At 37.5% G+C, this 16,585-nt stretch overlaps 1 protein-coding gene across 9 annotated transcripts in view; it reads left to right on the top strand.

The window, feature by feature from the left end:
* ARID4B (AT-rich interaction domain 4B) overlaps positions 1 to 16,585 on the top strand; it is an 85,280-nt gene that overhangs the window by 64,869 nt on the left and 3,826 nt on the right. For 6 of the 9 annotated variants that reach the window (XM_071739009.1, XM_071739012.1, XM_071739008.1 and 3 more), the window contains 6 exons: positions 5,947 to 6,031; positions 6,882 to 7,074; positions 9,765 to 10,976; positions 12,378 to 12,488; positions 14,254 to 14,469; positions 14,688 to 14,750. In XM_071739009.1, the coding sequence (XP_071595110.1) occupies positions 5,947 to 6,031; positions 6,882 to 7,074; positions 9,765 to 10,976; positions 12,378 to 12,488; positions 14,254 to 14,469; positions 14,688 to 14,750 (1,880 nt within the window). The remainder of the gene's footprint in view (positions 1 to 5,946; positions 6,032 to 6,881; positions 7,075 to 9,764; positions 10,977 to 12,377; positions 12,489 to 14,253; positions 14,470 to 14,687; positions 14,751 to 16,585) is intronic. The other 3 variants (XM_071739010.1, XM_071739013.1, XM_071739011.1) reach the window with 1 other exon arrangement.

Below are 16,585 nucleotides of genomic sequence, written 5' to 3'. Positions count from 1 at the left end.
CTGATTCCTCTGTGGCTGTGCAGGCTTCCAAACAAGAGTCTTCTTAGCCTAGTGGCTTCTTACACTTTCTTAGTATGTGCAGGAGTATATGCTTTTTATTGTCTTTAAAATAGCATTAGTAGAAACAAGTTGAAGTATTAGTATTTTTTTGCAATTTCATACTACTTTTTTGCCATTTACAACCTGAAGCAACGTTGAAAAAAGAAAACTAAAACTTGCAAGTGGCTTTTAAGCCAATTACCAAGTCTCCTGCATTTTTCCTCAGTTTCAACATATATCTGCTCATTGTCCTCAGCTGTCATCTCTTAAACTATATCACTCTGTTCATAGATCTTTTAAAAAAAAAAAACCACAACAAGTCTGAGGCAAATCTGCTGTACTTCTTATTTATTTATTTTTCCTCTTCTGGAAAATCTGAGGCTCTTGTGACTTTCTTCTGTCATCTGGCCTTGGATTACCATCCTACCTCTGACCAAGAGGGCAGGGACACATCTCATTTATTCAGTGCTAGCAAGATCTGCTAGCAAATTTCACAATTCCAGATGCATGATACTTCTCTTCCCACCTTGAATACACCTCTTTGCATCTAGGACTGGGGATTTCCAGGACCACCTGAGCCACTGCTGAGGAGGAATGTCTTGACAGTGCCCATTTTGATACTGATCTTTTGTAGAATTTTGATCTACACATTTGTGCAATGTTGATCCATTGGAATATGATCTTTCACTCTTCAGGCAGCATTTGTAAACAGAGTGGGCTGTGAAGTCAAGAATATATACTTGGGATACTTGGAATGATGCAGCCTGCCCAAGGTGGGATTTGGAATGTGTCTTGTGTTTTGTTCTTTATTCAGAAGAACTTGCCTTAGAAGCATAAGTTGCTAAAATTTGCATCCTACCTGCTGAGGATTACTGTGTATGTACCATTCTGAGAGGTTTCTTGCTTCTGAACTGTTATTTTGGAATTTGTGTGTAAACACAGAAGTTGTTTTCCTTTTATAGTAAATATTAGGGTATTATACCTGTCGTGAAGTGGGATGATTTGAGTTTTATCTGAGCAGTACCACTTTAATCTGAAGAAGTGAGCCTTCACTTTGGAGATCTCAGCAACCTGGTTCTTAAAGAAGAAATCAAGATTCTGTTTTTTGAACTCTGCATTTTAAACAAATATGCAGGTTGATATCAGAGGCATTATATGATTAGGATATATTTGGTGAGAAAAGCATTTTTAGTAAACGTGAACTCATTTGTTAGGTGAGAGGAGTTGCTTGGTCTTTCTGGCAGCAGGGCTTGCATTCATATTTTTATCTGGTGTTTCAAAAGAACCCTCTGAAAGGGGCTGGGATTCCTCACTGAAAAATATATTATTGATTCAGATGTAGCTGTGGAACTGTGTGTGGCCTTTAGATGTGGCCAATTTATTTAATTCAAGTAAAATTACTAATCCTTTTGGTTTTGACTGCAAGAGTGGATAATACTGAGCTTAAGGAAGCATCTGAACACTTTGATATTTTAGTGCTGAGAAGACAAGTCTTGTGTGATGCAGTAACTTGATTTGGCTTTTAGGCAGTCACAACCTGGAAAAATAACTGCTTTACTTGCAAAGGTGGCAATTCCCTCCTCTCCTTATTCACTGTAGCTACATTCTTTGCTTTTAGTATTTAGTGGGGCAAGTACTGTAGCATTAAGTTGTGGAATGTACTGAATTAAGATTTTTCTAATGATCCAGGATTTTTTCTTCTGTTATTCTCCTACATTTTAAAGTTGACTTTTCTGTTTCCCCTTTTGGTCAGTTTGTCATTTAATAGCCTCTCCTTTAAACTCATAAGTTTGGGTGGGAATCCTAAGTAACTACTGATGTTTATTTTCACAAAGTAACTTCAGTATCAATTATTGAGAATAATGTTGTGTGTGCTCATGTTCATGTGCTTTGGGGTACTTAGAATGCAATTTGATAAACTTAGTACTCAGCTTTTTTTTTTTTTTTTAAGGACTCTGGAACCAGTGACACTAAACCCTGTGGAACTTTTGGGTTTTTTTAAATAGTAATTAGAAATTAGAGAAATGTAATATAGATTAACAGCATTGTACAGCTGCACTACTAAAGGGTCTGGATGGCACCTGAGATTCAGGTGATACATGTAAAGAACTGTAGTGATAAAGGTAAAGAACTGCAGTGTTCAGTGGAACATTGACTGTAGTGAAAGGCAATGGTTGGAGAAGACTTTTTTCATTACCATGTGTTAACTGGAAAAAGCTTATGAGAGAAACTCTATTTCTTCTAACAGGCCAGTCATGTTTTGAATTATGGATGCTGTAGATGGAACTAAAACTTCCCCTGTGGCCTACAGTGCCAGTTTCTTCTGTCATAATTTTAATTTTCAGCTGCCAGTGCAGAGAAAAGTTCATTGTGTGTTTGAGGTGAATTTCTTCTGCAGAATGTTCCCAGTAATTGAAGACAGAGTGTGTATATTCAAAAATAGTTTAGGTTGTTTTAACTCTTTGTGTTGTGTGGTACAGTATCCCACAACATGGTTTTCTTGAATATCTCAAATGTTTAAGACTTATTATTTTCAGTGTGTGTTTCCTTCAGAAATCTGATTGTGAAAATGTCAGTTTCCATCTTGGTTTGTTAGCAATATTAGCAATATGCAAAATCTGTACTTAACAGTAAACATTGAAATTTAAGGAACATGTGTAGCCAAATTTCAGATTCTTGAGAGTAGTGGATGTCATGGGGGAAATTTATTAAATAAAACCAAAAATTTAAAAATCTGAGTCCTCACCTGATACTCCAGTATTTGGTTAAAAGACTAAATCTTCACCTTTCTTTGATCACAACCAAAGAAAATATTTGATTATACTTCCTAGCAGTTACAGACCATATACTGGAATTTTCAGTGAATTTGCCAAGGCTTCCTGGTTTATGGAGGTCACTTCCTGAGCAATTGGTACCTTTGCTGGTATAATTCCTGAGACTGGAAAGTACACTTTGTCCCTTGTTTTCCCTCTAGTACTTCTGTGGAGAATCAACTATACAATGTCTGAGAAATAAGCTGTGGTGTATTTTAGCTTGCAGTCAGTACCTATGGATGCAATACAATCACTTCTAGACAATGTGCAAGTTATTTTTTGCTACATAGCTATTCAGTTTATTCTTCCCTTTTTTTTTCTTCTTTCCCATCCAAATGCACCTTTCATTCAGTTATTCATTTTTACATACAAGGCAGAAGAGCTGCTCTGCCTACTGGCACATCTTTATCCTCATTTTGGTAAGGCAAAAGGGATGTTTTTTCTGAAGCATTCCAGGTTTTTTCATATGAAATCTCATTCAAAAAAAATAAATAATTTTCTTATTAAATCCCTCCTCTTGCTTCTCAAACAAGTCTGTGCAACTCTTAAGAACACCTCCCCATCTTCCCTCCTTCCTCTACACACCCAGCTGCTCCCTGAAGGGAGCTGAGAGAAGTGTAGAAGAAGGCACAGCAGTAAAACAATCCAGGTCTTCTTTCTTCTAATTTTTTTTTTGTTTGTTTCATTTTGTGATCAGACTGTAAGGTGGGGTTAATGATTTTGTTTTGCTGTTTTAATAAGGTTCAGTTTTATTAGGAAAGGCTCTAGTCTGAGTCACACTTCAGACACAGCTTGGCATCTGGTGCACTGTAGAGCTATCAAGGTGCTTCTGTATCACTCAGCAGAGGAACTTTAAATTTAGGGTCAGGTTGTCAGTGAGGTTTGGGATGTGTCCCTTTTGCAAGAGCTGTTTCAGCCTGGGGTCCAGGCACAGGTTTATGTGCATCTGATGTGTGAGCAGTGAAAGGAGCTGTGCCATGCAAAGGTGTGAAGTGTGGGCATCTGATATCTGTAGAAGATTGAGATTTCTGTGACATTAGACCTCTAACCAAGTCTAACCACTCTTCAGGAGCAGAGCAGAAGATGCTCCAGCCCCAGCAGTCACTGCAGTTACCTTGAGCCATGGAAAGTGGCATCCAGTGTGCAGACCCTGCATAGGGCAGGGTGGTTTTCTGGTTGGAAATGCATGGAAAGAGTGAATACAAATTCTGTCTCACAGTAATACAGTTGAGGTAAAAAGGAGGCTGCCAGAATAATAATTCTTAATAATAATTATTCTTAATATATAATTAATTTTATATATATAATTATATATATTATTCTTAATAATAATTCTTAATTATAATTATTTTTCTCCATGTATCTGTCCAGTCCTAGTGCTGTTTTCCTGGCTCCATTTAGACCTAATAAAATAATGCTCTGTTTCTGTGGGTTGCAAAGCCCAGCTGGCAGTCTGCTTAACAGCATTGCTTCTGGAAAGTGCATCTCTGGCTTAAAGAAAGATTACTTCGAGTAGGGTTTCCCAGAGTCTCAGAGAACATGGGATTTTTCCAGACTGGAAAGTACTCTGTGGAGTTGTGTTTCAGTCTGGGAGAGAAATCTGAGCCTCTTCCCCTCCTTGTCACCTGGAACTGGTACAATTGCAGCTGTGTCTGCAGCAGTTGGGGTAATCGTGGTCTGTTGAAGTCTGTGCATGATATGCTGCAGATTTTATGGCTTTTATGCTCACATGGAGGAGAGAAACACACAATAAATGGTTTTGGAATTTATTTTTTTTTTCAGGACTACTGCTACTTTGTTTTTCACTGTATTATTATGTGATGTGCATGGTAATAAAAAACAGCATTTAGCTTCTGGTATCCTTTGCCATAAATCTTGTTAAAGTAGACAGAAAAGCAAGTTGGAAACTTGCATATTTTTTCTTGTATTTTATGTCAGTATTATAATGGATATATATATATAGGGCCTATATATTCTATAGGGCAGTAGTTGCAAAGAAGCTGAACTGGGACTGTATCAAAAGTTGTTTGTTTGTGATTTAGTAAACCCAGCTGGAAAGCCAGCATGGCCATGAGTGCATTGTGCTCAGCTCCATCATTTATGAGTTCTCTGGTTGTTTGATTTTCTTTTTTTTTTTTTTAATTTTGTGTGTGTGTTTGTTTGCTTTGTTGTGCAGTTTTGGTTTCTTCCCCTCTGTTTTCATGTTTACCTAGCAGGTCAGAATTTGTGTGGCTGTCACTGGGGCAAAAATTGCTATGTTCTAATTTTTAACTGACCTATTTCTTATTCAGAAGGTTCTTGAGTTCACAGTTGAAGTAGGACAGCAGATCATGCTTATTGGGAGGGGGAGGAAGAAAAAGTTGTTTCAAATGATTCTTGAATTTCTTCAGAAATACACAATAAAGTGACAAATATCATCCTTACAGTATATTCTTAAAGAGAATCTACTTCTCTGGATTTCTATTGAATAGATCCAGCTTTAGATAACAGGAGACCTGTTATTATATTGATAATATTTAGTATATTTTTGTCTGGTATCATTCTGATCTAAAATGGAAACCTTTAACTGAAACAAATTTAACAGTGTTAAGTTAGTGACTCAGAAGTTGATGACTCCTAAGTGTGAGTCACTCCAAATATCACTTTGCATAAACTCAGGCTGGAGAGAGTTTATTTTTTTTAACTGGTCACATTTTATGTGGTTGTAAGAGTTTAATTTATTGTTAAGAGTTTACAGTATATATACAAGTATAACTCTTGGAGATCCATATGGAATTACCCTTCTAGTAGTTTGTTTTGCCCATGTACATGGGTTTCCTGCTGTTCAGTGCAGAGTAGAAAAATACCAGGTTTCACTCTTACCCATCAGTGTAAGAAAATTTCATCCTGTGTGTCTCAGCATATGAAGAATTTAACCTTAGCTGAAAGTTTAGGAACTGAAAAGCACATAGATGACTTCTTTATTCAAATTGCAATTCAGTTTTTATATGGCTAATAATTTTCTTTTTGCTCCATTAGTTTCTCTTGTGATGTCATGTTTATCTTCTTAATGCATAAATGTTCCCTTTTTTTTTTTTTTTTTTTTATATTTTAGGTATGATGAATGGATAAAGGCAGACAAGATAGTGAGACCAGCTGATAAAAATGTACCAAAAATTAAGCATCGAAAGAAAATAAAGGTAGTGGCTGTCCCTTTTCCTCCTTTGTGCCCTACAGCTTTAGTTTAATATGTTCCTAAGTACTGTCCCCTATTGATTGGTCCACAAATGCTTGACAGTAAAAGTGACTTTGAGGATTTTTAAAAACTTAACTTTTTTCATTAAGGTTTTGGTTTTTTTGTTTTTCAGTTTATGTTGGGGAGAGGAAGCTTTTTTTTTTTTTTTGTGAGGGGTTTTGTTTGTTTTTTGAGATTTTGTACACACTTAGGGAAGACAAATGAGAAGAATTCATTTTATAATCAAAGGTGGGAGCATCTTTTGGGAGCTCCTCCTGCTGATTTTGGAGCAGGACTACTCCATATTTCTGTAGCTCTATCACTGTGTGTCACAGCATTTCTTTCAAAGTGAATTCTTTTAAAACTGCTCTTTTTGCTTAGGTTTTGATTTATTGCTTGGGTAGCAGGATGCAAGGAAGCTTTTCCTTCTGCCACAGATGTCAGCACTCCCTTTGCCCACCCCCCCAACCTCTGGAGCTTGAGTTCTATTCTAGAACTCCCAGCACATTGTGACAGAGCAGGTGTGGTAGCCCTGCCAGTCACTGCAGAGCCTGGCATCCTGCAGTGCCACTGCTCCTAGAGCCCTGGCTGTGTTTGCTTTTCCATTTTTTTTTTACTTTGGATAAAATTCCTGTCTTCAGTGTGAATGGCCTGACATGGACCACAGACAGGTATCTGTAACCTTTTAAACTAAGGAAAGCTTTCCTTTACTGGTTGATTGTTTAAGAAAACTGTTAATTATTCCTTAATTGTAATATGTGTTAAGATGTATGCTCAAATTAGAAGAGATTTTAATCTTTTCCTTCTTCACACAGAATAAAACTGACAAAGAGAAGGAAGAAAAGTATTCTCCCAAAAACTGTAAATTGCGGCGTTTGTCCAAGCCGCCCTTTCCCACCAGCACATCACCAGAGTCTGGGTCCAAACTTGACAGCACTGAAGCCAAAAATACTGAACAAACTCCAGTTAAATCAATAGAAATTACTTCTATCATTAATGGCCTACAAGGTATTGTACCTAAACTTTTTCTAATTCTGTAAATGGCATTTAAACAGCAGGAAGTGGCAATGTAGAACGACTGATGCAACTGTACACTTGAGTCTGTCTGGATAATAACATCTTCAGAAATAACCCTTGAACAAAAGTGTTATTCACAGTGTCTGAAAACTGGTACTGTGGATTCAGTGATTGTTAACAGCCTTAAGAATTACATCCTTTCTTTTGCCATCATTTTTTGTTTGATACATAGCAAAGCAATTTCCCTTCCTGCATTATTACTTAATTTAAAATTTTTTATGTATCTAACTTTCAGGATCTATGATTTACTCTCTTTTCTCTTAAAAATGCAGTCAATAAAGCTAGGTTTCCTGTCATTCCTAACATTGTTTGCCCCTTCCCACACATTTATAGCAGCATTATAATAACAAGTTGCTTATCTTCATGCTCTGTGTGCCTCCAGAAAAAGAAATTGTATGAGGCAGAGGAAGCTTGGGTAACCACCAACCTTTATGAAAGTTGTGTGATTTTAACAATCTTTCAGACTTACTTGAAGTTGGGTGACAGTGACCACTGGGTTCCAAATTTGTAGGTAGAGTATCAGTCATAATAATCTATAAGACTTTCCATAGGAAATGAGAAGCAAATAGAATAAATTAGCAGTCATGATAATGGCTCTGAGTGCCACAATGAATGTGTAATTAACTTCTGATAACAAAAACACAATTGGACACCCTCTAATATTTTGGAAAGTTCATTGTTTACCATATTATGTAATTACTTTCCAGAAATGCTTTTAATTGTATGCAATTCTTATATCATTTAAGGCCACATAGATTCATACTGGGGGATTAGCTTTTTTTCTTTTAGTTGCAGGCTTTTGGTTTTAGGTTTGAAGAGCTCTAATGTTTTACCATTCCTTTTTCCTCCAATTTTAGAGCTGCTTGCTCAAAACTTTTTACAGGTTTGGTGGTGGGTTTTTTTCTGTTTTGGTTTGGTTTTTGTCCTGAACTGGAATTATTCATGCAATCATATTCAACTTTCTTTTGAAGGGCACAGCAAAATAAGTAGATTGAGAGTAAAGATGTTTGAAGAGGGTAGATTTAGATTAGATCTTAGGAGGGAATTCTTCATTGTGAGGTTGGAGAGACACTGGAGCAAGTTTTTGTCCAGGGAATTTGTGGGTGCCCCATCAATGGAAGTGCTCAAGGTCAGGTTGGATGGGGCTTGGAGCAACCTGGGCTGGTGAGAGGTGTCCCTGCCTGTGCCAGGGGGGTTGGAACTAGAAGATCTTTAAGGTCCCTTCCAACCCAAACCATTCTATGAAAACTCATTTAAGCTCATTTGGTTGTTGTTTGTTTTGTTTTTAATGTGGTGTTCTTGGCTTTTATTTCAAGTAACAAATTTGGACACCTCTTGCAATAAGGTATGAGAAAGGCAAATGTGAAAAGTCCACTTCTAGTGATAGAGTTCTTGGAGCTTTAGGCTAAAATGTCTACCATAAAGTTTTTCTTAAAAAATGCAAAGAACACTGAAAGGTTTATGTGGAACTTACTTTCAGACTGAGTCTTAGAGTAGAATTTTAAGATCCTTTCTATCTTAAAGCAAACACACCAAGAAATAACCTGATGTGTTAAGGTACTTTGTTCTGTACACTGCTCCTTTCTGTTAGTGTTTTATCTAAGTTCATCTTTTTTAGTAAACCTTTTTTAAAAAGGTCTGTTCAACTTTTGATCATTTCTGCAAATTTTGTGGAGGGTATTGTTTTTCTTCTCTGTTATTAGTTAAATTATCATCTTTAAAGAAGTGGTGAGGTTTAGTGAGGAATTGAGAATGAGAGATGGGAAATAGGATGAGAAAAGTTCAACGAGGTGTGCCAATAAAAATGGATGAGTTTACATATCAAGGAGTTAATCATATATTTGAGCCAATTCTCATTGTTTCTCCTTGAATCCATATCTTCTCTCACTGAATGGGCTGATTGTTGAATCCTTCTCCATTGTGTGTCTTCTTCTTGTCTCAGTTTCTTTATTCCTGACCCTGGATTTTCTTACTGTTGTTCTATGCTCCTGCTACTGGTGTATTTTTCTTCAAGTGCCTTTAATTATTGCTTTCACTTCCTTTTTCCTGGCAGGTTATCAAGTTGGTTTATTAGAGTTTATCCAGTATCCTTGTTGTTGTCCTGTCCTTTTAGACTATGATTTCTCTAGGGAAAATACTGTCTCTGTTCTGGGCTTTGGAAAAAGAGCATGTAATGGTAGTATTTGTAACTCATAAGAAGTATTTAAGAGTTCTTATGTTAAGGAAATATTTCAATTTATATTTTGGTTAATTAAATAGAAGTTTCTTATTTACAGATTGGTGCACTCTCCACCTCTTCAAAAATTCCTGGATATGTACTGTGTAATGCGGAATTTTCCTAGTTCCTAATTTTGCTATTATACCTTCTAATAAAACAGGAAAAAAAAATTTTTGAAATCTTTGGGAAGATCCATTTAGAAACCATACTACTAGAAACTCCTGTGGTGGCATGTGTTTGTATCTGTGCAGTTCTCTTTAGTTACTTTTGTTCGTTTGTTTCATTTGTTTTTTTAAGAATTCTTTGTAACCAGAATGAAGACAAACTTTTTTCTTTCTTTTCTTTCTTTTTTTCTTTTTCTTTTTTTTTTTTTTTTTTCTTTTTTTGATTTCTTCTTAATTAGCTTCTGAAAGTTCTGATGATAGTGAGCAGGAAGATGACCAAAGTGCCCCGAATGTACATGCTGATGGCAAAGAAGAATCACAACATGAAGCTGTAAGCCAAGATAAAAATGAACTCTGTCTAAAAGAAGAACAGAGTGGTCCATCCCTCCCAGAAGAAACTAAAGTTTTGACAGAGGCAGTAGTGCCTAAGTCAGGATCCAAGTCTCCTGAAAGGGTGAGAAAGGAGATGGAAGAGTTATCTGAAGATACTGACTCTGATGGAGAAGATGAAGCCACGAAGAAAAGGAAGGATGTGAAAAAGGAGGCAGTGGATAAAATGGCAAAACCACAGGTAAAACGTGGTAAACGAAGGTACAGTGTGGCAGAGGAATCTATAAAGACAGTGTCACCTAACAGAAAGGATGAGAAAGCCAAGAACAAAGACTCCCTCAGTTTAGAAAACAGCAGTAACAGCTCCTCAGATGAAGATGAGGAAGACAAATCTAAAGTGAAAATCACTCCGACTAAAAAGTACAACGGGCTGGAGGAGAAAAGGAAGTCTTTACGGGCAAGTACTTTCTACTCAGGATTTTCTGAAGTGGGAGAGAAAAGAATAAAGCTTCTAAACAACTCTGATGAAAGACTTCAGAACACCAGAGCGAAGGATCGAAAAGATGTCTGGTCAAGTATTCAGGGACAATGGCCAAAAAAAACACTGAAGGAACTGTTCTCAGACTCTGACACTGAAGCTGCTGCCTCCCCTCCACACGCTGCTCCTGAGGATGCTGCAGCAGAGGAGCAGCTTCAGGCTCTTGCAGAAGAAGACATTTCTTTGCCCAGCTCTGAACTTGAAAAATCTTTGCCAGCTACTGTGGATGTTAAACCTGTGGAGGAGAAACCAACAGAAGTGGGTGAAAAGAAAGTGGAATTCCCAAGCAGCGGCAGTAACTCAGTCCTAAACACACCTCCCACGACTCCTGAATCGCCTTCATCTGTAACTGTAACAGAGTCCAGCAGACATCAGTCCAGTGTCACGGTCTCTGAGATGTTGCCACCAAATCAAGAAGAGATCCGAAGCATTAAAAGTGAAACAGATAGCACAATAGAGGTGGACAGTGTTGCAGGGGAGCTGCAAGATCTCCAGTCTGAGGGAAATATTTCTCCAACAGGTTTTGATGCCAGCGTCAGCTCCAGTAGTAGTAATCAACCAGAGCCAGAGCATACTGAAAAAGGTAAAGGAAAGGGTAAACAGAGTTGTCTTCACCCTCACCATCTCTCATTTTAGCACTGCTGATGTGTTTTCATTCTGTTCCAGTTACACTGCTGGAAAGGTAGTTTTTGGAGGTAGTAGTTAGCCTGCTGTCTACTTGCAGTGTGTGGATATGGTAAATCATCTAGTGAATAAAATACAATCTGACAGAAAGTTTCTTGGCCTTTCATTAGGAATTGTTAGGGGTTTAATGAGTAATAAAGCATGTAAGAATAAAGCTTATACCAGATGTGGCAAGAAAAGCCCAGAGCAAACTAATACTTTGTATAATAAGCATTTCTTGCAGCGAGCTGGATACACTTTAAATACTTGTCTTATGAGTAGATGATACTGTTTCCTACAGAAAATGTTGATTTTCTGTAGGCTGTTTATTAGAGTGAGAAAGTGCCTCTTATCTCATGCTTAGGTAACTCTTTCAAACTTGCATCATATGAAATTAATACTTTTTAAAAAATTCAAGTCAGACTGATAACAAACATGGCCCTTACTAGCTATGTTTCAGGTGTATTTTTGCAGATTGAAGTTCCTATCCTGAGGCCACTAGAAAACAGGGGGATAATAATAAACACTGCCAACACCTTGTGCCTGTGCTGTCAGTGTACTGCTGCCTGCTTTTTAGCTGTTAGCAAGGCTGGATCCAAAAGCTTTTCTGTGAAAGTCACTGGCTCTTTTACAGTTCCATCAGAAGTACATTACTCTCACTGTGTTAAAGGGCTTAAAAATTATTAATACAAAAGGACAAAAAAATACCTGGATACAATCCTGAGATGACAGAAGTGGTTTCCTCATCTCAATATATTTCAGTTAAAGATGAACTGAATTTTCTCAAAATTCTCTTAAGATGTGTTAGTTTCATCATTCTGAATTTATTCTTGAAGTGTTCTAAAAAATATATAACAAAATGTGTTTCCTTAAACTGAAGGAGGAGTTTGGAAGAAGTAAACCTGTGGCCCTTAATAAATACACCTATGTTGCTTTGCTAATTATAGATTTGTAGTTTTAGAACTTGTTAACTTTTCTATATGAAAGGGAATTACTGCCACATTTAAAAAGTTCTACAGTATTGCACATTATTAGTTTTACATGCAGACTTTTAACTTCCTCTCTGATTTTGTCAGCGTGCTGCCTGTTCTAGAAAATTTGGTTTCTTAATTTAAATGGTTTTGTTACAGGAAAAATTTAAAATCTGTAAGTCAGGTGGTTGTGTAGCCAGTAGCATTGTTGTCTGAAATCTTAAGCTCTGAAGTGTGTTTGGGATGGGGGTGGGAGGTTTGGTTTTGGGTTTTTTTTGAGACTTTGAGAAAAACACACAGCAGTGCAAGTGTTTGTTTAATTTGTGTTTGTTTCCCCCTCCCAATTACAGCCTGTACAGGCCAAAAGAGACTTAAAGATGCTCAGGGAGGAGGCAGCTCCTCAAAAAAGCAGAAAAGAAGCCACAAAACATCCGTGAACAACAAAAAGAAGAGTAAAACCAGTAAGTACAGCAGCTCTGTGTGAAAATACTGTGTCATTTGTTTGAGCAATTGTAAGAGATAAAAAAATGTGTTAGGATAAAATGTTCTCATCAGGGAAATTTTAATACTTGAGAAATGAAGAAGCTACTCTTGCTGACTGACAAATTATTTTAAAATGTCTTGATTTATTACTGCCCTGTTTCTGAGAGGTCCTTAATGTCATGTAATTCAGAAAGACTTAAGAAAAAGTATTTCACTCTTGGTAGAACTGGGACAGGAATCTCTGGCATGGTAACTGCCTGTTTTAGAGGGGACCTGGATGATATATGTTTTCTGCAAGATGAGTTTTTAGAGGTTATTAATCTATTCCAGTAGCAAATGTGAGAATAATTCCAGAAAAATTTAGGCTCTATTTTCTTATTTATATCACCTTCAGTAAATAATGCAGCTTTTGCAGCTTTTTTGTAGTTGTACAAGCTGATTGGAATAGGAACCACTGCACTGGGGAAGAGAATTTTAAAGCAGAAGTATATTAGAGAGTTATATGCACTCTTGTTCAGAATGCAGCAAGATGATTTACTGCCTCATCTCACTGTTAATAAAAAATACCAGGGAACAGCCATCTGGAGAGCTAAAGCTAGGAGGATTACTGTCATTTTAGGACAGATACCCTAAAATAAGCAAAGGTGACACAAGGCTAAGAAAAGGCCAATTGTTTACTCTCCTTTATGCTACACATGTCCCAGGAGTAGAGTGAAAAGTTGGCTTGTAACTGGAGCCTCTAAAACAGGATAGAGGTTTGTATGTATAGGATGCTGTATTATAAAGTAATATTAAAAATAATTATAGTATATAATTATATATATTAAATATTATAGTATATGTTATGGAACATATAAAACATATATATTATATATTGTGTATAGTATATATTGTATATATTATATATACATATATAATATATCTAACAGATTATATATAATATATAATACGTATTATATATTATATAATTATAAGTATTATGAGTTAATATTAAAATATTAAAATTTAAATTAATATTAAATTTAATTAATATAAATTAATATTACAGATTAATATTGTTATAAATTAATATTTTTAAATGGGAGATAGGATCTAACACTGAGTCCTGCTGTCTGTTTGAGAAAAAGTAATAGTCTCCTAAGCAGAAATACATGGATAATTTCTGCATTTAGATTGACACCTGGACAGTCTCTTCACCTCATTTTCTAATGTAGGTGGGTTATTTAGGGATATGTTTCCAAAGCACCAAATGTGACACTGTCTTGAACCCATCAGAGGGAAGAGTGCATCTTCCCCATGCAGACCTTGAGCAGTAGGATTGTGTTCAAGAATCTCCTTACACCCCTTTGTGTTCTTGCACACACACTTCCAGCAGTTCAGGAGGAGTTGTGGAGCCACAGTTGTACTTTTACCCTCTGTTCAGCTCTCTTGGGTTCCCACAGGTCCATATAATCCTCACTCAGCAATGAACTGGACAGTGTTTCCAGTTTCACAGCATGCCAGGATTAGAGGGGCCCCATTCTGTAGCTGTGTTGTGGTCCTGCCTTTAGGCACCAGTGATGCAAAGAGCTGGGTGCCAAGGTTCTATACCAGGATGGATTGTATCATTTCAGAATAAAAAAATTTTTTTGCCAAATAAGTCCCTGCTACATGTATTACCAGTTCAGTGATGGCTTCTGATAAATTTTGGCTTGGGCAGGAAGGTTGTGTTGGTTTCTGACATCTATCTTCTTGTTTCTGTAGCAAACAGCAGTGACAGTGAAGAGCTATCTGCTGGTGAAAGTCTGTCCAAATCTCAGTCAGCAAAGTCCGTTTCTACTGGCATGAAATCTCACCAAACCAAATCACCTGCAAGGATTCAGTCTCCAGGAAAATGTGGGAAAAATGGAGAGAAGGAGTCTGATCTCAAAGAACAGAATAATCGTTTGCCCAAAGTTTACAAATGGAGTTTTCAAATGTGTAAGTACTTTCTTCAAAACTTCCCTAGTGGGGTCTTGTGTTGTGGTATAGGAAGGCTTTTCAAATTTTGTGTACTCCATATATTTTTATATGTGTTTGTTTTTGTAAAGTGATCCTCAGTTTCCTCAATTTTGTGATAAATTCTGATTTTAAAAGAATATTTTTTTTTTTTAATGCAGGAAGCTGTTTGTATCACACTCTTCCAATACTGTTTTTAGATACAGCCCCCATGCTGACTTGTTCTCTGCAGACCTGTCAGTCTGGCATGAGTGCAGTCTGCTGTATGTATTTCTTCTGTTGATATTTTTTCCTGTTTTACTATTCCTTTTCTAGATACTTTCCTAGACACTCTTCTCTCTTCAGATACTTAACACTATTGATTTGTAACTTTTTTCCACTTCCATTTTTGCCTTAGTGAACCAGAATCTGTCTGCTCCTTTTACTAACAAAAACTTCCAGTGTTTTTATGCCAGTTGGCTACTGGTACACATATAGCAAGGGGTTAGCAGTGTTGAATGGATGGTGCAGTTGCCTGTCTGGAAAACTGTTCAGTAGCAGCAGTATTTATAGTGAGGAGAAAAGAAAATTAAGTTAAAACATTAGGTGACTCAAGCATTCTTCCTCAATATGACAATAAACAAACATTTGGAAAAAAAAAAAAAAAAAAAAAAAAAAAAAGCCCCCAACCTGCTATTTTTAGCCCTCTCTCTTAGAGCATCTGGATACTTCATTGGTTACTCAGTAATAAACTTGTCCTTAGTGCTGACCATGGGCATAATAGCATTGCATGAGTTGCTTTGTCTTTGCTTTTAAAGGTCAAATAATTGCAAGTGTGTGGTGTGAGTGATTTAAATTACTTCAGGTAATCCCTCATGTCTCATTCAGTATTCACAGGTGACCTGAGTGTATGTCAGGTTTCTGGAGTTTCTGTGCTCCACACTTCTCTGTGCTCTGTCCCAGACTGTGTGAAGGCTGCAGTTCCTCACATAAAGTGGGAACAGGAAAGAGCTGACAGAGCACATTCTGCAGATACATCTGCTGATTTTTTTTTAATTTTTTTTTTTTTTTTATTGCCAGCAGCATTCTTTCATGCCCAGGGAATTCTCCACTTAGCCAGCTGTTTCTGTGGTGAGATAGAACCTGACCCTGCATATTTTCCTCTGCAGCTCTGAGTCTTAGTGTTGCTCTAATTTAAAATAGAGTAAATATTTATCTCCCAGTACTTCTCACAGTCAAGTTACATTCTGCTGTTCTTCAGGACCTGTAATGTAACAGGTCTGTATTGTCACCTACTGGCCTGCTGAAATTCATTGGGCAGGTTTCCTAAGCAACACATTTAAAGAGCTTTTGCTTTTTTTTTCTCCCCCCTTTTCTCCCCCCTTTTCTCCCCCCTTTTCTCCCCCCTTTTCTCCCCCCTTTTCTCCCCCCTTTTCTCCCCCCTTTTCTCCCCCCTTTTCTCCCCCCTTTTCTCCCCCCTTTTCTCCCCCCTTTTCTCCCCCCTTTTCTCCCCCCTTTTCTCCCCCCTTTTCTCCCCCCTTTTCTCCCCCCTTTTCTCCCCCCTTTTCTCCCCCCTTTTCTCCCCCCTTTTCTCCCCCCTTTTCTCCCCCCTTTTCTCCTCCTTTTCTCCCCCTTTTCTCCTCCTTTCTCTCAGCTACCTTGCATGTGCTAAATTTGCTTGGCAGAATTGGACTTTTCAGTGCTATTTCACATATTTCCTCCTGTTGCAGAAGTCTAAGGCACTTAGAGTGTCTCTGAGCTTTCCTCATCTGCCCATAGTTGTGGCTTTTAGTTCTCTCATACTGTCTCAGTATCAACACCACAGGTTAATAAATTGCATTCTGCACCTCACTGCAGTTTAAATGATTCTTAAATGTCTTTGAATGAAGTGTCTGCAGTCTGTGGCTGAAAGGGACTGCAGTGAAGTTTCCCTGCCTGTGCCCACACAGTTGGGTGCCCACACAGTTGGGTGCCACAGCTCCTGGGTTGCCCATATCCTGTGGAGTTCTGTACCTTATGGCCCATATGTCATGGGCTCTGCTGGAACCACCCCAAAGCTGTTCAGATCCCTGCTGTAACCTGTGTGTTCTGTAACAGCCAAGACAAGTTGGGCACAACT

The sequence above is a fragment of the Heliangelus exortis genome, chromosome 3 (assembly GCF_036169615.1).
Source record: "Heliangelus exortis chromosome 3, bHelExo1.hap1, whole genome shotgun sequence".
Lineage (NCBI taxonomy): Eukaryota > Metazoa > Chordata > Aves > Apodiformes > Trochilidae > Heliangelus > Heliangelus exortis.
This window is presented reverse-complemented; position numbering and strand designations above follow the sequence as displayed.